The sequence below is a fragment of the Hyaena hyaena genome, unplaced genomic scaffold (genome assembly GCF_003009895.1).
Source record: "Hyaena hyaena isolate Hyena2069 unplaced genomic scaffold, ASM300989v1 scaffold_30, whole genome shotgun sequence".
In the NCBI taxonomy this organism is placed as follows: Eukaryota; Metazoa; Chordata; class Mammalia; order Carnivora; family Hyaenidae; genus Hyaena; species Hyaena hyaena.
The window spans coordinates 984,034-1,006,629 of NW_024080662.1; the positions used below are offsets into that span (position 1 = coordinate 984,034).

The 22,596-nt window shown below is 56.7% G+C and overlaps 3 protein-coding genes across 9 annotated transcripts in view; 1 reads left to right on the forward strand and 2 right to left on the reverse strand.

Annotated features, from left to right (window-relative positions):
• The window catches only part of RNF123 (ring finger protein 123), a 27,769-nt gene extending 21,318 nt beyond the window's left edge, over positions 1-6,451 (reverse strand). For 5 of the 6 annotated variants that reach the window (XR_005527721.1, XM_039228407.1, XM_039228406.1 and 2 more), the window contains exons 1-9: positions 6,376-6,451; positions 4,761-4,878; positions 4,395-4,479; positions 1,512-1,591; positions 1,299-1,393; positions 851-905; positions 653-738; positions 292-378; positions 6-73 (exon numbers count right to left, since the gene is read on the reverse strand). Coding sequence is in view for 5 of the 6 variants with exons in the window: in XM_039228407.1 (XP_039084338.1) it covers positions 6-73; positions 292-378; positions 653-738; positions 851-905; positions 1,299-1,393; positions 1,512-1,591; positions 4,395-4,479; positions 4,761-4,842 (638 nt within the window). In the remaining variant the exon portion in view is untranslated. Of the gene's footprint in view, positions 1-5; positions 74-291; positions 379-652; positions 739-850; positions 906-1,298; positions 1,394-1,511; positions 1,592-4,394; positions 4,480-4,760; positions 4,879-6,014; positions 6,075-6,375 lie in introns of those variants that run through there. The other variant, XM_039228403.1, reaches the window with a different exon arrangement.
• A 781-nt stretch (positions 6,452-7,232) lies between these two features.
• Positions 7,233-11,938, forward strand: MST1 (macrophage stimulating 1). Its single transcript, XM_039228408.1, has 18 exons — positions 7,233-7,326; positions 7,980-8,127; positions 8,201-8,313; positions 8,398-8,512; positions 8,600-8,736; positions 8,815-8,935; positions 9,074-9,192; positions 9,374-9,542; positions 9,695-9,825; positions 9,908-10,010; positions 10,155-10,291; positions 10,378-10,413; positions 10,500-10,620; positions 10,788-10,865; positions 10,996-11,142; positions 11,224-11,330; positions 11,436-11,575; positions 11,703-11,938. Exons 1-18 carry the CDS (start codon positions 7,233-7,235, stop codon positions 11,862-11,864), a joined length of 2,178 nt encoding a protein of 725 aa, XP_039084339.1. The 3' UTR covers positions 11,865-11,938.
• A 403-nt stretch (positions 11,939-12,341) lies between these two features.
• Positions 12,342-21,137, reverse strand: APEH (acylaminoacyl-peptide hydrolase). 2 transcript variants are annotated; one of them, XM_039228302.1, is made up of 22 exons: positions 21,083-21,137; positions 20,875-21,007; positions 20,191-20,317; positions 19,684-19,777; positions 19,509-19,584; positions 19,256-19,419; positions 18,969-19,106; positions 18,781-18,872; positions 18,663-18,703; positions 18,457-18,578; positions 17,870-17,930; positions 16,684-16,781; positions 15,995-16,046; positions 15,092-15,180; positions 14,532-14,670; positions 13,996-14,079; positions 13,835-13,915; positions 13,400-13,488; positions 13,101-13,291; positions 12,892-12,994; positions 12,700-12,806; positions 12,342-12,609 (listed from the first exon to the last, which is right to left on the reverse strand). In XM_039228302.1, the coding sequence occupies exons 1-22, from the start codon at positions 21,092-21,094 to the stop codon at positions 12,504-12,506; spliced, it is 2,199 nt and encodes a 732-aa protein (XP_039084233.1). In that variant the 5' UTR covers positions 21,095-21,137; the 3' UTR covers positions 12,342-12,503. The 2 variants fall into 2 exon arrangements, with proteins under 2 accessions (XP_039084233.1, XP_039084234.1); XM_039228303.1 differs by lacking the exons at positions 19,256-19,419; positions 19,509-19,584.
• Positions 21,138-22,596: the final 1,459 nt, after the last annotated feature.

A 22,596-nucleotide genomic window follows, 5' to 3' on the forward strand; every position in this document is an offset into this window, starting at 1 on the left:
CTCACAGGCAGAAGGACAGAGTGCCATCATCCAGGTCGATCAGGCAGCTCACGATGTCCCCCGCTGCCCATGCCTGCCAGGGGAAGAGGCCTTACAGACACACAGAAGCCTAGCGGCCTGCCCGCTCTGCCCCCAGCCATGTCACCACTACCTCCCAGGGGAGGTGGCCACAAGTACAGAGGACCTGAGTCCCTGCCCTCTCCGCATGCCGTCAGTCTCTCGTGGCTGTCCAGTGGCTCACACCCAAGCTGTGTGGATGAACATGGGGCAGGTGGGCTACAGGGGTCTCACCTTGCCATAATTGGTCGTGGTCACGTTCCACTTGCGTACCCGGTTCCCATCATAGGCATAAGAATTGTGTGTATCTCCAACCCCCTCCTAGGGAGGAAGGGTCTGTGAGGTCCAGAGCCTACCAGCCATCAGCCTTGCACCCACAGAGCTCTAGAGAAAAGGGCTGATGCTCTGAAGGAACGAGCGATTTCCTGGCCTGGGTTGCCGTTGCCCTAGGATGGGGTGGGACGCATTCCTCCTCCAGACGGTGGTCGGTATATGGTCCTGAGTGCTCGTCATGTGGTCTGGTGGGTTGCCTGAGCCCCAATGAGGCCTGTGACAGCAGTGGGTCTCCCTAGGCGGGGGCCTCTCTAACACATACCTCCTGATTAAAGCGGCAGTTGATGGTGCACCAGCCAATCTGCATGAGTCCCTGAGAGGAGATGAGCACCTCGTAGACCCATTTCCCTGGAATAAACCAAGTCAGGCCCAGCAGATGAAAAAAGACTGCCTCCTGCCTCAGGCCTGGGCCCACAGATTCCCTCCCAGCAACCTGGGCCACAGCAAAGCATGGTCTTACCTTTGTACACGCATGTGGTTGAGCGGATAGTACCAAAGTTGCTGTGCCCGATCACCTGGGTGAAGGGTAGGGATGGTGAGCCTCCTCTCGGGTACACAGAGTGCCTCCCCAAAGAGGAACGGCCCCAGCCAGCCTCAACTCAGGTCATATTGGTGATGCCTGCCTGTTCTAGCCAATACAGCACAGAGCCTGAACAAGGCAGGAGGGGTGGCAGCACGACAGGAGGGGTTCATGGCTCTGCTGGGAACAGCTTGGGGCTGGAGTTGCACCAAGTAGGTGTTAGGGCTGTATCAGGAGGGTTTGGGGGTTGAGGACTCAATGAGCACATCAGGAGGGTTTTGTGGCTGTAGCCCCATAAAAAAAGATAGAGAGACCAAGGCCACAGCAGGAACAGTTTGGGGCTGTCAGTAGGGGCTTGGATCTGGGGGCTCGCCTTGCCCTCACTCACCCCCAGAAGGTCATCATCCACCAGAAGAAGCCCCTCGAAGCCACCTGTGTGGTCCAGGACCACAGTGGATGGGCCAAGCCGTCCTTCAACCTGTCCTGAAAGGGAGGGGTAGGTGTGGGGTCAGGCAGGGCACAGGATCTGACAGAATGCATAAAGGATACGGAGCTCACCCACCCCCGCCCCCCCGATCCCATTCCAGAAGCCGCCACATACCCTGGCTCTCCTCATCCTCATTGTCTACATGTAACAGCTGGTCCAGATGCTCTGGCAGGTTCTGGAAGTTCAGGGGTTTCCTGGGGAGAGCGAGAGGCTGCGACGGGCCCAAAAGTCCTTGAAACCAGCCAGATAACACTAAACGCCTCTCCCACTCCCTTTCCTCTGAGCTTCAGACAGTGGCTGCCTAGATTCCAGAAAAAGGGTTATGCCTAGTCCTAGATTCTGGCATGCTGGGGGGTCAGAAGGCTGGATTACCCATTAAACTAAGAAGTACTAGTCCAATATGGTCCATCTCAGGACTTAAAAAAAGAAGAAGAGCCCTCCCTCAATCTTAATTCCCTCATCTGTAAAAAGGGAACAACTGCTGAATGTCAGAGATGCTATGAAGAATCCAAGGCATAAGGCGTGCTCTCTGCATGGCCCAGAGCCAGCCCACCCACCCGTAAAGAAGGATCTGTTGATCTGCCTGGGAGAGGAAGGCTGGGAGAAGTACCAATCCCCAAGGCAGCCTGTACCAATGACAGCTGGGCTGGCCCTTGATCCCAGGCCTGTGGTCCCAGCCAGGGAAGTCTGTGTTGAATGAGACATGTCTTGGGAGGATGAAAGGCTGAGCCCTCTAAGCTGCTAGCTGGCTCTGTCCTGTACCTACCTGTATAGGAGAACAGAGCACATGGCCTGCCTATTTGCCATTTGCCCCAGCCAAGGGGGCTGTGGAAATCTGAGTGGCCCCCTTATATTCCCTGCACACATGCTCAGATGAGAAAGGCCTCTGCCTGATGCTGGCCAGCCTTGTCCTGAGTACAGCTGCTAAGAATAGCAGGGAATGGGGTGGCAGTAACTAGCAGGGCTCGACTAGAACAGAGACCAGTGCCCATCTGGACCTGGCCCAGACTGCTGGCACCTCTCTGATCCCAGCTCCTTCTCCATTCATTGGTCTAGAAAGTAGGCTCTGGAAGGGGTCATAAATGGGCCAAAACACCAACTCTCTGGCAAAGTAGCTTCAACTGGCTCAGGGAACACATGCCCCCCTGCTGTGAGCTACTACTGAGCTGCTGGAGGTAGAGATGCATGAATCCTCCTCCCCATTCCTACTAAACTCCAAGCCAAGGTCAACTGGAAGCCATGTAATGGGGTGCCCCACCAGGAGCATGAAAAGCTCCAGCCAACTTCCTCTCTAAAGACCCCAACAGGTCCAGGGAGAAAGCCTTCTGTCATGGCAGTGCTTACTGGCCCGCACTTGGAAGGCCAAGTGTAGTTCTGTCCTTGCTCTTGAGAGCAGCTGGGGGCAGCTCAGCCCCAGCAAGTGCCTGCAGCACTGCCTTTGGCAAACCCGGCACTTGCCTGCCCTTTTTAGATTGCCTAGGTCCCAGCCCAGGGCTCTGCACCCACACAAGCACTGACTGATGGCCCTGCCACCTGCTCTCCCTCCTGGCAGCCACAGAAGCAGTGGCAGCAGGACCATTTCTGATATCACATGAGGTAGGGATCAGATGGCCTTGGAAACAGTCCCAGACTGGGGCTGGCGTGGAGGTGGATATAGCCCTCCACAAGTAGGAATTCTATGGCCACCGCAGCCATTTAAATGGAAGAGGCAACAGCCTTTGTGGCTGCCCAGGGAGCAGAGACTGTGGAAGACAGGAGGGACCAGCTGGCAGGGGTGCTGAGAGATAGGGACACCCATGCTTCACTGCAGGAAGATGGAATCCACGTGACCTTCCGAAAAAGTAATGTAGTAAGAGTCTTAAAAGTGACTGCAGTTCAAATGCTCCAGCCACATAATTCCAACCCTGGGCATCGTCACAGCAGCACGGTTTACAAAAGCGAAAGCCCCTCCAACCCAGGGCAGAGTTAAAGGCTACAGCAGACCCCTGGCCCTAAAAGATGCCCACCAAGATTGGGATTTGTATACAGAAAATAAACACTCAGGAGACAACATTTAATGATGAAGGTACAGTCTAAACTTCTACACTTTTGGAGGGGAGGAATCGATCCACTATCTTGAGGGCAGTAATGGTTTAACGGGTTATCTGGATGAAAACTTATTGAATTCTACCTTTCAAATACATGTAGTTTGGGGTGCCTGGGTGGCTCAGTCGGTTAAGCATCCCACTTCGGCTCAGGTCATGATCTCATGGTTCATGGGTGTGAGCCTCACGTTGGGCTCTGTGCTGACAGCCAGCTCAGAGCCTGGAGCGTGTTTCAGATTCTGTGTCTCCCTCTCTCTGACCCTCCCCTGCTCACACTCTCTCTCAGAAATAAATAAAACATTAAAACAAATCAAATACATGTAGTTCATTGTCAATTATTTCTCAATAAAACTTTTTAAAAAAGAACTGAAGATGACAGAAATTTTTTAAAAATTCTATACAACATAATCCAAACTACACACATCACAAGCTAAGGAAAACAGAAAAATCATGCTCAAATGGTCAAGTTAGAAGAACAAGATACATAGACATTTTTTCTTCTTCTTAGATTCTTCTCAAGTGCACTTGTAACTTTCTTAGGGACGGTAATGCACTCAACCTTCAAGGAAAAGGGACTTGGTAGGGTCTGCACTTTATAGGTTCAGGTGAAGGCTACAGAGGACTGGGGTGGGACAGAAGTGCAGGCAGGTGCACACGGGGACCAGATGCTGACTGTGGAGTAGGAGTGAGGTGCTATCCTGAGGACTGAATGTACACCACTTCCCTAACCTCCACAACTCAGAAAGTAGGTACTAACATGGCCAGGGGAGATGAAGATGCAGAGTCCAGAAGGCAGACTCTCTGGCCAGAGGTTTCACAGCCTGGAGCGACAGAGGGAGAAGAGAACCCAAGCCAGCCTAACCAGAGACTCTGGGATGGTCCTTTGGAGCAAGGGGCTACCCACAGGCCATACCTGCTGGTGGCTGCAGTGGGCGCATGCTCAGGAGAGGAAAAGATGCGGTGCAGGTAGTCATTCAGTAGTTTCTCCTGCACAATGCCTGTGCCACGGGGCAGAAGAAGAGAAGGATCACACAGTCAGTGTAGCTCCCAGACTGTGCTGGCTCTATAGGCTTCTGGCCCTAGGCCAGCCACAGGGGTCACAAGAGCAGTCATGTTGGGTGCACTGCTCCATCACTGCTGATGAAGAAGAGCTGGCTCACAGGTACAAGGGGTGCAGCAAGGCCTGAAGTTCACTGGGCCTGGGACTTTACCACCTTTGCCTTTTCCTTCTCCTTCCCTCAACACAAGGAGCCTCCTCCCAGCCCTTGTCAGCCCTTACCTGTGACCCTGGATTTCTCAGCGTCTGATGTCAGCCGATAGCTCTTGCGGGAGAAAGACACTCCGGACCCCTTGGATGCCATCCTTCATTTCTTGTGGGCAGCCAGTGGTCCTGGGGGCTGAGTCAGAGGTAGAGCCTATCTATTTGAGGCCAGCCAAGTGTCCCCATACCCACCTCAGTTCTGGGGTGGCAAGAAGGCTTGAGAGCAGGCGAGGCCAGGTACATGCACATTCACACACAAACCAACCCAGGGCAAAGGAAAGCAGGGGCTCCCGGCTTCCTACACAGGGAGCAGGGGGGTAGGTCCTGGGCCCCACCATGTTCCAGTGCTCAGCACAGGGCCCAACAGAGAGCAGTTGCCAGATATAGGTCTGTTAAAACTAAATGTCTCAAACCCAGGAAAATCAGACCAAAGTGTCCAAAGTGAGGTGGCCTACAGACAGAGACCCTGTATCCTTCTCAGTTGTAAGCCACACTGGGTCTAGCTCATTTCCAGTAGAGAGAACCCTACACCACATTCCCCAAGTGTGGTCCATCGTCCAAGGGCTTGGTGCCTTCTCCACCTACAAGTCCTGCTAATACCTAAGGATCTTCCCTTCTCTTGCCCCAAGGCCTGCTAGTTTTCTTGTTCCCACTCACATACACAGCCTCTCATCCATCATCTCAGCTCCATCAGAGCACCACCCTTGCCCAGCTATCATTGCAGATCCTGCTGGTCTTCCCAGTGCTGTCCATCCCTCACATGTCATGGTGTTGCTGCAGCTGCACTAAGTCGCTGGTGACTGCCTAATCTAGAGTTGTGCTGTCCCCAATACAGTGGCCACTAGCCATATGTGACTATTTAAATTTGAGTTAAAACATAAAAATTAAAAATTCAACTTCTCAGTTATATTAACCACATTTCAAGGATTCAGCAGCCACATATGGTTAGTGGTTACTGTATTAGACTCTGAAAACATAGAACATTTCCATCATCACAGAAAGTTCTATTAGACAGTGCTGGTCTACAGTATGGCCTTCTAGCACTGCCTTGGACTGCACTCCCTTCTCCAGGCCTGGTTTCTTATCTCACCTCAAACAGGTCCTCTGTTCCCACCACACACCCTTGCCCATTCACAGTCCGCACCACGCCCGCCCCTCGGAAAGGTGACTGTCCCGCCTACTACGGGCCCTCCGCGGGCGTCCATGACCACTGCCCCTCTCACACCAGAATAGGTGTAGGGTTAAACCTGGTCACCCATTTAATCAGCAAACCTTCCAGACATCCGCTCCGGGTGTCAGGTGCTAAGGACCTAGGTGACAGGCGGACCTTGACTTTGCTGGGGGATTCCCTGCCACGTCGATCCTTTCCAATCCCGCCGAGGAATCCAGGCTCGGGACTGAACCGACCCCATCTCAGCCCAAGGACGCGGAGAGCAGCGCATGTCTCCCCCAAGTCGCCCCCCCACCCCCCGGCCCCAAGCTCCGGAGGAACCTCCTGGTCAGCTCCAGCCCGGAGTCCAGCATCACAGGCTGCACCCCCTGAGGGGTGAGCACCCTCGCACTGGGCCGGCCGCAGCTGCGAGGAAAGCCATGGGGACCCGCCCCGCTCGGAGACCAGCCGCCCCTCACTCACCCCCAGCCTCGGCCGCGGCGCCCCGCTCACAACATCCGCCCAGCCTCTCTTCTACGGCGCGCCTCCAGGGCCAAACTGCGCGCCTGCCGCGCACGCGCATCAGCCCGCGCCCGGCGTCCGAGAGGGAGCCCCCTCGCGGCTCCACCCGGGGTGGTTCGGGGCCTCCGCGTCGCCTCCGACAGCCTCCTGCGCGGGAGAAGCTCCTAGCCTAGCCGGGTCAGAACGCTAGGTACTAACTGGGAGCCCCAGGCCGCCTATCTCGACTCCTACCCATACCTGGAGGCTCAGCCCAAAGGTCCCTAGGGTCTTTGAAAGGCTATCTGCCAGGATCCCTGCTGTCACCCCCACTTCCATTCAGGCCAGACAGGTCGCCTCACTTACCTTTTCTGGGATAGCACCTGTGGCAAGGCGAGGGGAGCCTCTCCAGGCTCTGCTGCCAGGGGCGTAGTCTGACCTGCCTACAGCTGGGGCCGATAAGCCAGCAAAAGGGGAAGGCTGCTTTGAGGCTGGGTCAGGGAACATTTGCCACTTTACAAGGAAAAGCTGAGGCTCAGAAAAGATTAAGATCACACCACCCAGGGGTTCCCTAGCCTCTGGCAGCAATTATGTCCACACTAACCTCCCCTTCAGAGCAATGTGGGCTGCTGGGCGCTCCAACTTTACCCCAGGGCACATCAAGTGTCCCCACTGAAACTTTCCAGCACCTACCCACTACAAAGGACAGAGTAAGGGGCCTGAGGCCTGGCCCCACCCCCGTTCCTGCCACTGGGTCTCAGGTCAGGGTCTAGCAGGCCTGGAGTGGGGGTGTGGAGGCAAAGCCACCCAATCCCGTAGGGACAGGTTTCATAACTTCCCGGATGGGGCTGTGGTGGGTCACAGTGCACCCTCCGGCCAAGAGGATGGGGTGGTTCCCACTGCTGCTGCTTCTGACACAGTGCTCAGGGGTCCCTGGTGAGTGTCCCCTTCCCTGATCCCCATTTGCCTTCAGGAAGGAGTCAGCCCTACCTAGGCCCAGCCTGCTGTTCAAGCCAGGAGCTCACTTTCCTAGTAGGTATGGAGCAATGAATGCTCTTGGCTTCTTGGGCAGAGATGGGCAGCCCCAGGAATGCATATGCACACTGCCTATTCAGGCCTGTGTTAGAACATCTGCTGTAGCATTGAGGCAGTGTTGAAACTTCACAGATGCATGCACACATACAGGCAATTATCCTTCATGAACCTGATCTAACCCTCTAACCTAACATATGCCCTAGTGCTGATGAGAACTCAGAATGCCTGGCTTGGGCCTTTAATGGGTAATATAACAGCCCTGAGCCTTAGCATTCTCATCTGAGAGATGAAATGAGCTCTATAGGGCAAGCACCATCACCCATTGCTCTCATAAAGTGTAGGTTTTAGACCTGAGCCTAGGGCCTTGCCCATTAAATAGACATTGGTGATAACTACCATATCTGGGCCTGCCTCTCCCACCCTGTACAGGGGTCTGACCCTTGAACGAGCCCACAGGGTCCATCCCAGAGGCCTTGTAGATTTGATCCCCTGAATGAACCAAGTGTGAATGTGCGGATATAAATAACTGACGTGTGTACGCCCACCCCCCACAGGGCAGCGCTCACCCTTAAATGACTTCCAGGTGCTCCGGGGTACGGAGCTGCAACACCTGCTACATGCAATGGGGCCTGGGCCTTGGCAAGAACATGTGGCAGATGCTGAGGAGTGTGCAGGGCGTTGTGGGCCCCTACTGGACTGCAGGTGAGTGGCCACCGAACCTAGGTAAGACTGGGTGGCAGGGGAACCTGGGTGATTCTGTGCCTTGTCCTCCCAGGGCCTTCCACTACAATGTGAGCAGCCGCGGTTGCCAACTGCTGCCATGGACCCAATACTCACCCTATACACAGCTGCAACGTTCAGGGCGCTGTGATCTCTTCCAAAAGAAAGGTTACGTGGCTGTGGAGAAGGGTGGTCCACAAATAGGGCTACTGAGGCCTCAGGCCTTACTGACAATGGGTCTCTTGCTCCCAGACTATGTGCGGACCTGCGTCATGGACAATGGGGTCAAGTACCGTGGTACCGTGGCTATCACCACTGGCGGCCTACCCTGCCAGCGCTGGAGCCATAGGTTCCCCAATGACCACAAGTAAGGCAAACACTTCCCTTCCGTCCCTGCTGGGCTGGCGTCTGCCTCCACCCTAGCACACACCGAATTGCTGCTTTCTTCCCTCAGGTACACCCCCACACTCCGGAACGGCTTGGAGGAGAACTTCTGCCGAAACCCCGACGGGGACCCGGGAGGTCCCTGGTGCTACACGACAGACCCTGCCGTGCGCTTCCAGAGCTGCGGCATCAAGTCCTGCCGGGAAGGTAAGCGGCTCTGGGTCCAAAGTGGAGTGAGGAACATGCCCACACCTGTCCATGAACCCACCGGCCCTGTCTCTCCAGCCGCTTGCGTTTGGTGCAATGGTGAGGAGTATCGCGGGGCAGTGGACCGCACCGAGTCGGGACGCGAGTGTCAGCGCTGGGACCTGCAGCGTCCGCACGCTCACCCCTTTGAGCCCGGCAAGTACGTGTGGGCGGGCTCGGCACCTCGGGAGCCAGGCGAGGGGAGGGCCAGGACTCCAGGGGCTGACCCTGGGAAAATGCAGGGGCCAGGCAGGGCCCGAGTCCCAGGGTCTTGTTCACGTCCTGCTACCGCCCCCAGGTTCCTTGACAAAGATCTGGACGACAACTACTGCCGGAATCCGGACGGCTCCGAGCGGCCCTGGTGCTATACCACTGACCCGAAAGTGGAGCGAGAGTTCTGCGATCTCCCACGCTGTGGTAAGGCTCGGGGGCGGGGCCTGGAGGGCACTTGGGAAATGTGGGAGGCGTGGCCTGATAGGGGAACGCGGAGCGACTGGGCGTGACCTGGAGATGAACCCACTGGAGTTGGGCTCGGCCTCAGCCCCAGCCTGGGTCTCAGATCCCGCTCGAGCTCCGACCAGCGTCGGTCCATCCTTAGGGTCGGAGGCACAGCCGCGCCAGGAGGCCACGACGCTCAGTTGCTTCCGCGGGAAGGGCGAGGGCTACAGGGGCACGGCCAACACCACAGCCGCGGGCGTACCCTGCCAGCGGTGGGACGCGCAGAACCCGCATCGGCATCGTTTTGCTCCGGAGAAATACGCGTGCAAGTGAGGTGGCGGGTCGCCGCTGGGGGCATGCTCCTGCGTCTGGGACGTAAGGAGCGGGGTCCTGGGGCGGGGCTTGAAGAAAGGCGGGGTGGGGGTGCTCCAGCCAGAGGCTGGCTGGCCCCCACCAAGAGCTGAGGGGAGCGCCCGCCCAGGGACCTTCGGGAAAACTTCTGCCGGAACCCCGACGGCTCAGAGGCGCCTTGGTGCTTTACATCGCGGCCTGGCATGCGCGTAGCCTTCTGCTACCAGATCCGGCGCTGCGCCGACGACGTGCGGCCTGAGGGTAAGACCCAAGCTGGAACTGGAGGCATGAAGCGTAAGGGCTGCGGCGAGAACCCGCTAATAGCCGTCCCCACCCGTCGCAGACTGCTACCACGGCGTGGGGGAGCGGTACCGTGGCTCAGTCAACAGGACCCGCAAAGGAGTCCCATGCCAGCACTGGTCCGCAGAGATGCCACACAAGCCGCAGTGAGTCGGCCCGAGCGCCCAGCCCCTCCAAGACCGAGGCCACAGGCCCCTCCCCAGGAGGCACGCGTAGTCTCTCCAACTGGAACCCGGCAGGGTCGGGATTACCCCGCTAGGATTTTGCTCCCTCGCCCACTGCCCACTCAGGTTCACACCCATCGCTGCCCCTCACGCGCATCTGGAGGAGAACTTTTGCCGGAACCCGGACAGGGATAGCCACGGGCCCTGGTGCTACACTACGGACCCAGGTACTCCATTCGACTACTGTGCACTGAGACGCTGCGGTAAGTGAGCCTCCCTCTAGGCCCAGCCCCTAGCCTCCACCAGTGAAGGCTGGCTCCCTCAAGGCAGGTGAACTTGGTTCTTTCAGATGACGACCAACCACCGTCCATCCTGGAGCCCCCAGGTATGCACCTGGGCCAGGCATGGGTTGGGACCTCTTCAGGGCCTCCATCCAGTTGGGAGTTTCCCAAGGCCCATCCTATCCCCCAGACCAGGTGGTGTTTGAGAAGTGTGGCAAGAGGGTGACCCGCCTGGACCAGCAGCGCTCCAAGCTGCGTGTGGTGGGGGGCCAGCCTGGGAACTCGCCCTGGACAGTCAGCTTGCGGAATCGGTGAGGCACAACTGTCTCTCCTCAAGAGAGAGGCTGAGGATATTTCCTCTGTGCTTATGCCAGGGGAGTGGGAACCTGTCCCTGGCCTCAGAGGTCCTGGCCAGGAGATGGCAGGTCCAGCCTGTGTCCCAGAACTCACTGTTTTCTCCTAACCTCTACTCCTCCAGGCAGGGCCAGCATTTCTGCGGGGGTTCCCTAGTGAAGGAGCAGTGGGTACTGACTGCCCGGCAGTGCTTCTCCTCCTGGTGAGCATTCCTTGGATTTGGGGACCCAGTCCCACCCCGCCCCCCCCTTCCTCTTCCCCTTGGCTACCTTGGTGAGCCTTGGGGCAGCAGACTATGTGTCATGACTGATCTAGCTGAGCTTCTCCCCCAGCCATGTGCCTCTCATGGGCTATGAGGTGTTGCTGGGCACCTTGTTCCAGAACCCACAGCCAGGAGAGCCAGGCCTGCAGCAGGTCCCCGTGGCCAAAATGGTGTGTGGGCCCTCCGGCTCCCAGCTTGTTCTGCTCAAGCTGGAGAGGTATGTGACAAATCAAGAAGGTGTGAGGTGGGGCTGAGCCTTGTAGGCTCACATCCTGAGTGCCTTCATTTCCCGTTAAAGACCTGTGACCCTGAACCAGCGAGTGGCCCTGATTTGCCTGCCCCCTGAGAGGTATGTGGTACCACCAGGTACGAAGTGTGAGATCGCAGGCTGGGGTGAGACCAAAGGTAAGAAAAAGCACAGCACAGGGGCTTGGAATACTTTAGGCCAGGAGGCCTAGCCTCAGATTCTACCCAAAGGCCCTCTCCTCCTTCCCATTCCTCTCACTGTAGGTACAGGGAATAACAAAGTCCTAAATGTGGCCTCGCTGAATGTCATCTCCAACCAGGAGTGTAACATCAAGCACCGAGGACGTGTACGGGAGAGTGAGATGTGCACTGAGGGACTTTTGGCCCCTGTGGGTGCCTGTGAGGTTTGTACCGGGGTTCCATTCCCAGCTCTGGGAGGGTCTGGGAAGCTGAAAATGGACTACTTTATCTGCAAGGGAGCTAGTCTCTCCCTTGGCCTAGGGTTCTCTTACTAGTTCTTCCATTTACCAGGGTGACTATGGAGGTCCACTTGCCTGCTTTACCCATGACTGCTGGGTCCTGGAGGGAATTATAATCCCCAACCGTGTGTGTGCCCGGCCCCGCTGGCCAGCCATCTTCATGCGTGTCTCTGTGTTTACGGACTGGATTCACAAGGTCATTCAGCTGGGCTAGGCCCAACCTTCAATCCCATTTACTCTGGAGAGAACAAAGCTTCCTGTCAGACATAAAGCTGCCTCTCCTCATTACACCTGTGCAGGGTGCTTCTTAGCCTCTGCTAGGAAATCAATTGGTGTTTGCACGTGGTTCAAGCCCAGCCGAGCTGCGTTAGGAGATCTGGTTTTAGGATTACCTTAGCCTGTGGCCACTGTGGAGGGGCAGGACCTCACTAGCTCCCTAGACAAACTGTTGGTAAGAGAAGGGTCATGTGGGGCAATTTCTAACAGAAGGAGCTGCAGCAGAGATAGCTAATCGGGGGTATCCCAGTTGGCCCTGACAGGCAACAGCTGAGCCTCTCACTGTCCCCTCCCTCTCATATTGGAGGTAGGAGAGGTCTTTAAGGTTACCACACCCAGAGCCTATGGTCTCTGAACCCCAAAGGTGAGGCTGGGGTTAGGGATGGCTTGGTACAAAGTACCAGCAGGAACCAGACTCTGTGTCCTCATTTATTATGACCGTATAGCCTACATTCCTCAGCTCACCCATCCATAGAGTCCAGAGCCCAGGAATCCTCTCGCCGATCTCCCAGACCCTAGGGCTCTTCAAGAGCGAAGTGTGGCTTATGCCAACCAGCTCATGCAGGGAGGCATGGCTTCAGCTGCCCAAGTGCGTGTGCAGCCAGAGCACAGCATTCATGAAGCTGTCTGACTCCACCTCCACTTCTGAAAGTGCATGGGTGCTTTTGGGATAGAGCAGGAGCCTGTAGTGGTTGGGCAGCAATGTTTGAGATTGGAGGGTTCTCCCCTGCTCACCTGCCCGCCAGCTGCCAGGGCTGTCCTGATGCACTCACCGAACAGGCACGTTCCGGGCCTTGAGGGCACGGTAATACTCCATGCCCTGCTTGAAGGGTACACGCCGGTCCTCCTGGCCCAGCATCAGTAGTAGCGGTGTCTTCACCTGGGGATGTGGGGAGTGGTGATGAGCAGGGCCCTAAGGCTCTGAACATACTGACAGCACACTGGGCAGAGGGAGGGATGTGTACCTGAGGAGTATACTTGATGGGTGACTTGTCCAGCATCTCGGCCCACACGCTGAGGTCTGGCAGGCAGTCGTTGCTGTAGAGGAAGCCAGCCTCCACCACGCACCTGCAAGACACTGCACTGAAGCAGCCCCAGGAGCCCTGAAGCCTACAGGGCCTCCACGGGGGTATGAGGTGAGACTGAAAAACAGGGACATGTGAAGCACACTCACCAGTCAGGGATGTCAGTGGAGCCCATCATGGAGGCGATGTTGATCACAGGGTTCCTCACTACACAGGCACTGTAGGTCTCAGGGTACTGACCAATCAAGTGGCAGGAGAGGAAGCCACCATGGGAACCACCCATAAGAGCTACTCGGTCAGCGTCAAAATGTTCCTCCTGGAGCACCTGCTCTACTGCAAACTACAGTGTGGGGGCAGAGTGTGCTGTAGCCAGCTGCCTGGCCAGCTGAGTGGAGCACACCCCAATGGTATACCCTCCAGCCTATCCAGAAGCCCCAGCCCCTGCTACCTGGACATCCTTCACATCCTGGTGGCCCACATTGCCGGGAAGAGAGAGGATGCTGTCCTGGCCAAAACCCGTAGAGCCACGGTAATTCACTGGAAGCCAGAGAGGAACCAGACAGGGTGGTTAAGTGACATTTCCAGACTTCTGGACACTCTTTCCACCCATCTGTGAAGCAGGACTTGAGGCCAGCTGTTACCACAGACTTTCAAGGTGAAGGAGCCAAGAGATTTGAGGCCATTTCCTGGTGACCACAGCACTCTTTCCATGGAAGTTCCCATGGAGCCTGAGGCTGGGCCAGGCCAGTTCCTGGTGATGGATGCCAGGTTCAGGCTACAGAGAGACCTGGAGACTAAGGTGGTACCTGTAATCCTTGTACAAACCAGATCATCCCATCACCCTCCACAGCCTTACCACTGCCATAGCGCCCTGCTCACTCACCTAAGAGTACTGCAAAACCCATTTTGCAAAGCATGGCTGGGAACAGCATCCAGGCAGTGACAAAGGATGAATGGGGTCCCCCTACAGACATGGAGCAGAGAGTGAACGAGCCAGCTAGGACATGTGGTGGGAGGGCAGGGGCTCTTAGACCAGATGCCTACCGTGGGGCATGACGACCATGGGCACTTGGGTCTTATCTGGAGGGTTGCTGGGCTGCAGAAGGATTGCTTCAAAGTCAAGGCCAGCTGCAGGGAAAGGACAGCAGTCAGCAGAGCCACTGCTGCTGCCCAGGGGCTTCCTGAGCTGTAGCTGCAGGTCTGGGGCTGACCTCTGGAAGAGTGCTCTGGCCAAGTTAACCTGAACACTTGGACCCAGCCCTAGTCAAGGAGCCCCACTCTGTTGGGACAGCATTCTGGATGAGGGGTGGCCAGAGATCTCAAATAAGGCCTGATTTCTTCGAGACTTGGTTTTCCCATCACAGAGGATTTGGCCTGGTGATGATGCCTAGCCCTGATACCCAGAGTAGGTATCCAGATACCCAGATACTATTCCCCATGACCTTGCACAAGAGGAACAGAAAACCTCTTCGAGATAATCCCAAGAAACCCCACAATGTGAGACCAGAAGCAAGAATGGTGACCACAAAAGCTGTGTGCTGGGGAACTTGGAGGTGTCCCTCTGCCACAGCCCAGCTCACCATACTGCACGTTCTCCTGCTCTGGCGGTGGCTGCAGTACCCGGATGGCCCAAGAGATGTCAGGAATAGGCTCGGCCTCCTCCAGGGACACCCACAATACTGTCTGCTCCTTCCCTGCAGGAGGCAGGAACCCAACTTTCTGCCAAGGGGAAAGAGTATGTCATAGGTGGCCTGGCTGCCTCCCTGCCCTTCTACCTCTGCCCAGGGTGGGAGGTGGGCAGCTCTCACTATACTGGGCCTTCTACCCACCTCCAGAGGAACTCCTGTGGTGAGCTGGTATATATAGTCACAAACACATACCTGAGCCTTTAGGTTCTACTATCTCCTTGTGCTCTATTAGAGTATTGGCCACTTTCCCTGGCACCCTCTTCTTTACAGAGCAAACCTACGCCTGGTACTTCCTCCCAATGGGTGCCAGGCCTTGTGGGCCATCCTGGGCCTGCGTCTTGGGTCTCTCACATGCTGATCAGCCATAGTTAGACTCAGGCCAGTTCTCTGACCTGGGGAGCTCTGCCTACTCAGAACCCTCACCTCCTGGTCTGCGGCCCACCAACACTCACCAGGCTTGGGGGCAGGCTGGGTGTGGAGAACTGTGCCACCATGAGGTCCTGGTCAATTGCAAGCAGCTTCCAGCTTCCACCAGAGCCCCCTGGAGAAGGCAGATGCTACCACTTTTCCCACCCACTCCCTGCATAACCAGAGTCCCAGGCTGGTGGTGGTATACCAAGGTGCCCCTTTTACCTTGAGAAGCAAAGGGATACCTACAAAAGGGCTGTCACAAACCCCCTACTGCACACAGCCATGGGCGAGCTTCCTGATTAGTCCCTTCTTCATCCAGCAGATGCTAACTAAGCCCAGGGACTGCCAAATCTGGGGACACAGCAGACCACCATGGCACATCCCCCCACCTTAATGACTGCAGTCTTTAAGGGTGGCAGCTAGGCCTAGGGGGCTGGAGTACTGCTGATTCTGGGCAGCAGGGTTCAGAGAGATTCCTAAGCAGGGAGTGTATGATGAGATACAGTTTAGGAACAATACTTTGAAAGTTTTGTAGAGGAATGACTATTGTCAGGGCAGGTAGGGGCAGAGTCACAGGCCCACATAAGAGGAAGATGAGGGAGCCAACACAGGGTTTCTCATGGACCTTGGGATGGCAGAGCTGCCTGTATGAGGTTTTGGAGGTCGGGGAAGGATTACTCTGGCAGATCTTGGCAAAACAAACTTTGTAGGTTTGAGGAGCAGGGGGTGCGCGGAGGCAGGACCGGGATATGCAGAGCAGAGTGAAGCAAGGGAAGGAGTCTGTTGGCTGGGAAGGTCCTGCATGGCCAGGATCCTTGAGAGATGCAGTAAAGGCTGCAGGACAGTCAGCGGTGCAGAGTGGCCAAGAGTGTCACTACTGCCCCATGTGCTGGAGTTCCAGTCCCACTCCTGGCCTGGCTGGCTTGCTCACCAGCCCTGCTCACCAGCTGTCAGGGAGGTCACAGTGCCCATCTGGGTGTCCACAACAAACAGGTCCTGAAGCAAAGAGGAGCCCACATGTGGCACCACCTCCAAGAGCCCTTTAAGTCCCGTTCCCTCCTCCTCTCAGGGACCTATGGGCCAGGGCAGGGCTGTGAGCAACTATGGCAATAGTTCCTTGGTGCAGTCAGTAGTGGCTTGAAGGCCTGGACTCAAATCCCAGCCCCATCACAACTTGCTGCCTGACCCTGGGCAAGGCAAGGAATGCCTCTGAGCCTCTGACCTAGCATGAGGAACAAATGATATTACACTCAAAGAAAAGTCTGGCACACTATAGGTGTCCCCACCCAATCCCTGGGAAAAAGCCTCTGTTCCATCTCTATCAGTTCCCTGTACAGTGTTTGGGGGCCCACCCTCATGGCAGCCCCCTTGTTCTTCAGCTGCAAATGCCTGGGGGAAAGGGGATCACACCTTTGCCTCAGGAGGAAAGCCCACGGGCTCTGTTGTGGGGCACCAGGGCAGGCAGCAGCTTCCTCAAGAAAAAGCACGTCCAGGACTGGGGCAGGCAGGGAAGGGACTCGTAAGACGTTGTGGCTAGGAATTCCAGCTAGCAGTGTACATATGCTAGGCCCCAGGCCCAGGGCTCCTGGAGGTTGGTCAGAGTCTGCCTCTCAACACAGTCAGGGCCCCTTACCTGCCGGCTACGCTGAGCTGAGTCGAAAACCACTCTTTGGCTGTCAGCTGACCAGCATCCCAAAGGCAGAAGGCTGCAGTAGATCCCAGAGAAGTTCTCTGCAAAGATGGGAGGGCTGAGGGCTATATCTGGCAGTGGAGGTATGGGAGGTCAAGACTATAAGGCAGGTTAGGCTGCTGGGGAATTCATCCGAGGCCCCTGTAGCTGTGACAAAATGGCAGACCTACACATGAAGGTACCCTAGGTGATGAGGGGCTGCCTGAAGAGGGGACTGGGGGGAGACACCTCTGAAGACCCAGGAGAGGCAGAGTTCAAGAGTGTCAGAAAAACCATAGCTACTTAGAAGAAAAGCATTGGCTCTCCTATGAGCTGCTCTTACTGGGCTCCTGATAGGTACCAAGTGCCATAACCAAGGTGACACCTATCTGTCCATTATGGTGCTTAGCAGAGTGCCTGGCAAAGGGGGCTGAATAAATTCCATCCTTTAATATCACTCATTTAACCCTCACTACAATGCTATAAAGAAGCACAGATCCATCCCCCACAGATAATAAATGGAGCGCAGAGAGGTGAGGACACCATCCAAGGACCCACAGCTAATAAGAAACAGAGCTGCGATTCAGGCCAGCTCCCCAACACTCTGTATCCCTGCAACCCCAAAAGAAGATAAAGAGGCCGTATTTTGTTTACTGGATCCCTGGAACTGAGCAGGTGTCCTGAACAAAGAGACTGTAACCTGTCATGTCCTTGGGATGGTTCAGGATCCCAAACAAAGCAGTGAGCACTTGAGACTGTGACCAGACCCTGGTGGCCAAGAGCCACCCACCCAGAGATCCCTAGTGCACTTTCTGAGACCCCTCAGAAGAGAGGATTTAACCAGCCACTGGAAACATAAGGTCTATCTAAGAGCTGCAGCATGGGGATGAAATCATCTAAATCCCCTGCCAGCTTGGGCCACTCTGATCTCAGTTTTGGTCCAGCTGATTTCCTTCTATCAGAACCGCTCCCTATGGTGATGGTCCCACTCCCTGTGCAGGCTGGTCATGGATCTGGCCCAGCAGGGAGGGATACCTCAGACGGAACCCAGGAAAGGAGAGCTGAGGCAGCTGGTCCTGCTGGGAATGACAGATGGAGGAGAAACAGAACTGCAGACTTCACTGCACCCACCCAGAGACACACCCCTTACCTCCCAGCTGCCGAGGCACGACGTCCACCACCACTGAAGTCACCTTGGTATACCAGTCATACTGCAAGAGAACATACTGGTCAGGCCCACCAAGGGACTGGCAATGTCCTGAGGACACAGAGCTCTGCACCCATCCTCTTCTCTGATAACCCTGTGTAGCATCAGGGGAGGGGAGAACCTGAGACAAGGCCAATGTATCTCCTTTCTGGTGACCTGGACAGATGTCCGGAGGGACATCTGACTTTCACAAGGAGACCAGAGCTCTTCTTGTGCAAGGACCAAGACTCTAACTGCCTGCTTATCCCAGCCCCTTGCAGAACCTGACCGTGGGCAGAGGAGAAGAAAAAGGAACATTCTTGTAGACAGAGGGTACTCTAAGGTGATGAGTCCTGACAGTGCAAACCCCCCCATGCCGGCACTCTCAGCCTCCAGGGACTGGCCTGGGGAAGACAGGCAGAACTCACACCATCACAGCACCCAGGACAGAAGGTCCATTTAGGGCCCCATGGGGAGATGGAGCTGACCCTTCTGCTCTCGTCCACCATCCTTTCCTCTTGCTGACCACTCCCCGCCCACCTCCAGCTCACCAGACATAGCTGGCTACATTGATGATGGGGGACCAGAGATGGGTACTGCAGGTAGATGACGCGACACTGGTCTGGGCTCAGCCGGGGAGAGGACACAGCCAGAGAGTCATCCGAGAGAAGCTCTAGACCAGATGAAAATGTGAGCATCATACAGGCTAGCAAGGCCAGTGTGAGTCAGCAAAGCACAGGTGAGCATGAGCACTTACCACACTGACCCCCGGTGAGGTCCACATAGTAAAGGGCTGACCTGGAACCACCAGAGAGACACTCAGCTCCAGAGCCAGCCTGAGCTGTGAGGCCCCCTGTCCTGCTCCACTTCCTCACCTGCGATTGGTGCAGAAGCGGATGCCCAGCCGGAAGGGCTCATGCCACCAGCCTACAAACACCACACCTGTGTCTCCAGGGGCCCAGAATGCCTGCAAACAAAACCACAGGGCAAGTGTGAACAGGGGCAGTGGCTCAAGCAGGGCCCCCCAGACTCCAGGAGTGGGGTAGGCCAAGTCAGTACTAACCTGTCCAGGGGACACACTCTCAGGGACCCCCTCAAGCACAGAGATGTTGCCGCTCTCGACATCCAGCACGCAGAGCACAGGAGTGCTTTTGGAAACCATGTTTTCTCCCCAGTCTTCATAAAACACAAACTGATCCCCCTAAGAACACAAGATACTCAATGCCAAGCCTATCTTGCCTGACCTCTAGAAGCCAGCGCCTCTCCAGTTCTGACAGGCACAACGTGGGCAGGGAGCACACTGAGCCCTAGCTGCCCAGGACTTTCTTGGACTGGCCAGAACATGAGCACCTTGATGGCCTGGTCTGGCTTCTTTGGCCTGGTCATTTCATCATCGCTGCCACTGATGTCCAAGGCTTTTGTCTGAAAGAAGGACTCAGCCTTGGGGCGCTTCTTCTCTGCCACATACAACAAGTGCGTCTCTGAGTGCGACCAGGACAGGCAGCCAAAGGAGTCTGGGTGCAAGGAAGGCTGATTAGGGGGAGCCCTGGACTACGGCTGCCCCTCCTGTCCACCCTGTCTGCTCACCAGCCAGCTGTCTCACCGTCCTCATACACAAGCCCATGTTTCTCCAGCAGCGACAGGTTGAAGCTCTTGAGCTTCCGGTTCTTCTCCCAGACCTGAGGACATCTGGGCATCAGGTTACCTGCCCCCCAACAGAGCCCCATCTGTGAGACTGAGCCGCCAGTTGCCCACCACCTGATCTCAGGCAGACTCACCTCCAGAAACTGCTTCTCCTCCCCAGGGCTCGTGCCTCCGGTCTTGCGCAGCACAGCTTTCATGGCGCCTGAAGGAGAGTCTCTGCTCAGGAGCCTAAAGAGGGCACGGGTAGCAGTTTGGGATTACACAGTGATAGCCCCATCCTGCCCTCTTTATTGACCACAACCTCTTAGACAAGATTCTTGAGACTTTGGTCCCACATCAGCCCCTGCAGCCCTTCTAGCTCCACCATGGCAGCTGGCCTTGCGTCTCCTGCCTGGGGCAGAGGCTCTACTCTCCCCAGCCTCCCTGAAGCTCCATGGGCTCTAGTCCAGGCTCAAATTTGGACCAAGCCTCCAGTGCTTATCAGGCCATGTTACTAGAGACCACATGAGCTTGAAAGGGGCAAGAACCTGGCTCCTGGCCTCCCTTCAGGGCCCTACCTGTACCAAGGCACATGGCAGGCCTTCATTAAAGGCTTGCAGATGGCTATGGCCTTGCCCACAAGCTTCTTCCCTCAAACTTACTCCCCACGGGTCTCCACACTGTTGCCCGCAGGCCCTGAGAACACCACTGAGTCCCCATCGTGGAACACCAGGTACTGGCGGCAAAATCGGATGTTCTCCATGCGCTCCAGGTCCCTCTGTGTCCATTCTGTGAGGAGAGGCATGAGACTGCTAACGTGACTTGACCAGTCCCAGTACAGGCTCCTCTCAACACCAACCCCACCCCAGAAAGGCCCAGCCCACCTCCCCAGACGGTCTCCAGATATTCTGGATGCAGGATGGACAACATTTGGCCACAACTCAGGTCTAGGCCTGAGCCGATGCCATGTCAAGAGGGAAATCACCGGTACTGGTCCCTGTACCCACCTCCACCCTAGAACATGAGGGGAGCCTGCCACGTGTAAGGAACAGGGTGAGGGAGTGAGCCTAGGAGGTCCACACCTGTATCCTGGTCTGAATTCTACTTCCACACCCTCAGCTCATGCACTCAAGGCCACCATACCACAATACGCCGAGCAGCGGCCCCCATACACCTCCTGAATGTCCTCTGAGGGGTGCACCCTCCCACCCCCACTTTCTCCAAACTCCGTCTTCCTCCACACACTTGTGTGCACTGTCAAGCTGCAAGCCCTTCACATATCCCTTCTCTCCACGCTAGCGCACGGCCCCAAAATAGCTCCACTTGATTCCCCTCCATACACACACCGGTGTGCACCGTCCGATAGCGGCCCCCGTACTGCGTGGTGACATCCGGGCCCAGGCAGGCGGCGCTCAGCGCGGGCTGGCGGCTAAGACACCGGTACAGCGCCGCCGCCTCCTCGGGCTCGCTCAGCAGCACCTGCGCAGGGGACACACCAGGGTCAGGCCCGGCCCGGGCTGAAAGGACCACGGGCACCGCGGGCCGAACCCTCACCTGGCGCTCCATGATACCGCTCGGCCGCCGGGGCGGGGCGGCGCGTGCTGGCGCCCGGAAGTGAGGCTCCGGGGGGCGGAGCCAGAAGCGGCCCCGCCTGCTTCGGCTACCGCGCGTCGCAGGAGGGGCGGGAGCTCCGACGAATGGGCGAGGACCCTAAGCAGAGGGGTGGGACCTCGAGTGTGAGGACACGGGTTTTGTGAGGGAGTAGTCTGAGCTTTGGACCCAGGAATCCAGGAGGGTGGGGGCAGGGACCTCGAAGGAAGGAACAGACATTTTGGGGCGGGTGAACTGGTCTGAGGCCAGATCCCAGGCCTGGTACTGGGAGAGGAGGGAATGAGGTCTCTGAGGAGAGGGGCTGGCTCTAGGAAACGGAGTACAGGACCCGTCTCTAGGCAGTGCGAGGCCTGTGAGCAGTTACGCAGCTCGAGTGAGGAGGTGAGGTCTGAGTCGGGAATAGCCAGTAAGGTGAAAAGCTAGGTCGGACGGGGTTGGGCCCTAAGAAGGACAGGGCCTGGGATGGGACGCGGATCAATGTATCTTTGAAGATAGGGGCGGGGCGGGACTGGGCGGGACCAGGGCCGAGGCCAGTAAGGGTCGGATCCACCACAAGGCGATGAGGGCGTGTCCGGGAGAGGCAAGGTAGGAGCTGAAGCTGGCCCCAGCAGGCATCTCCCACAGCCCGGGGACTGAAGCAAACGTTCACCAGCAGGTACCAGTCCCTGCTCTGGAGGGACTCCCAGGCAGACGGGGAGAGAAGGACCGAGGTGCACTCCTAGTGGAGCGCGCAGAGCCCTGGGGTGCGGGTTAAAGGGAGGATGCTGAGCTCTCCGGGTGTCGCCTGGGCTTATCGGCCACCAGGCCTACCCTAAGAGCTATCTGTCCTTGCAGCCCTCAACCGCCCCGCTCAGTGGCACCTTGCTGCGGATCGTGAGAGGGTGGATCTCTACCCTTCCTAGGCTCATCAGAAGCTCTTAGGTGCAGAGGGCCTGACGGGTGGGGGGGGGATTGGGGGCGTGTGTCAGGCCACACCCAGAACCAGAGAACTTCCTGTGGACAGGAGGAGGACCTGGGCAGGCAGGCTCCCTCCTCACAGTGCCACAGGACTGGGTGGGTTATGATAACAGAGGAGGCAGGAGAGACTGGGCAGCAGTCAGGCTAGTAGGGATGCCCCCTACTCCATTTACCCTGAGCCTGAGTGGTCTTCCACACCTCAGGGACCAGCCTTCCTGCACTCTGCCTTTCCTCTGAGATCCCCACTTGCCTGGACTACAGCTTCCCCTTCCCCATCAACCACACTGGACTAGTTAAGAACAGTCCCTACTTTCTGAGGCCACTTGCACTTGTGAGAACCAAGTATGTACAGGCCTGTCAAGGCCAGAACTGAGAGGAAAGAGTGGCCACAGCCACCAAGCTGAGTGGAAAGGTTGAAAACTAAGATGTTCATCACAGTGTTGTTTATTATTTTAAGGAAAACTGGGACCATGGTGCCCGGCCTTCCGGGTGTGTACTGT

What these genes read in the sequence shown, in the direction of transcription:
- MST1 (XM_039228408.1), top strand. Translation starts at nt 7,233, where the DNA reads ATGGGGCTGTGGTGGGTCACAGTGCACCCTCCGGCCAAGAGGATGGGG. An exon ending in ACAGTGCTCAGGGGTCCCTG is followed by an intron (nt 7,327 to 7,979) that starts GTGAGTGTCCCC and finishes CACCCCCCACAG; the next exon opens with GGCAGCGCTCACCCTTAAAT. An exon ending in TGATCTCTTCCAAAAGAAAG is followed by an intron (nt 8,314 to 8,397) that starts GTTACGTGGCTG and finishes TCTTGCTCCCAG; the next exon opens with ACTATGTGCGGACCTGCGTC.
- APEH (XM_039228302.1), bottom strand. An exon ending in CGTGCCTCGGCAGCTGGGAG is followed by an intron (nt 16,782 to 17,869) that starts GTAAGGGGTGTG and finishes CCATCTTTGCAG; the next exon opens with AGAACTTCTCTGGGATCTAC. An exon ending in TGTGACCTCCCTGACAGCTG is followed by an intron (nt 15,181 to 15,994) that starts GTGAGCAGGGCT and finishes TGCCTTCTCCAG; the next exon opens with GGGGCTCTGGTGGAAGCTGG.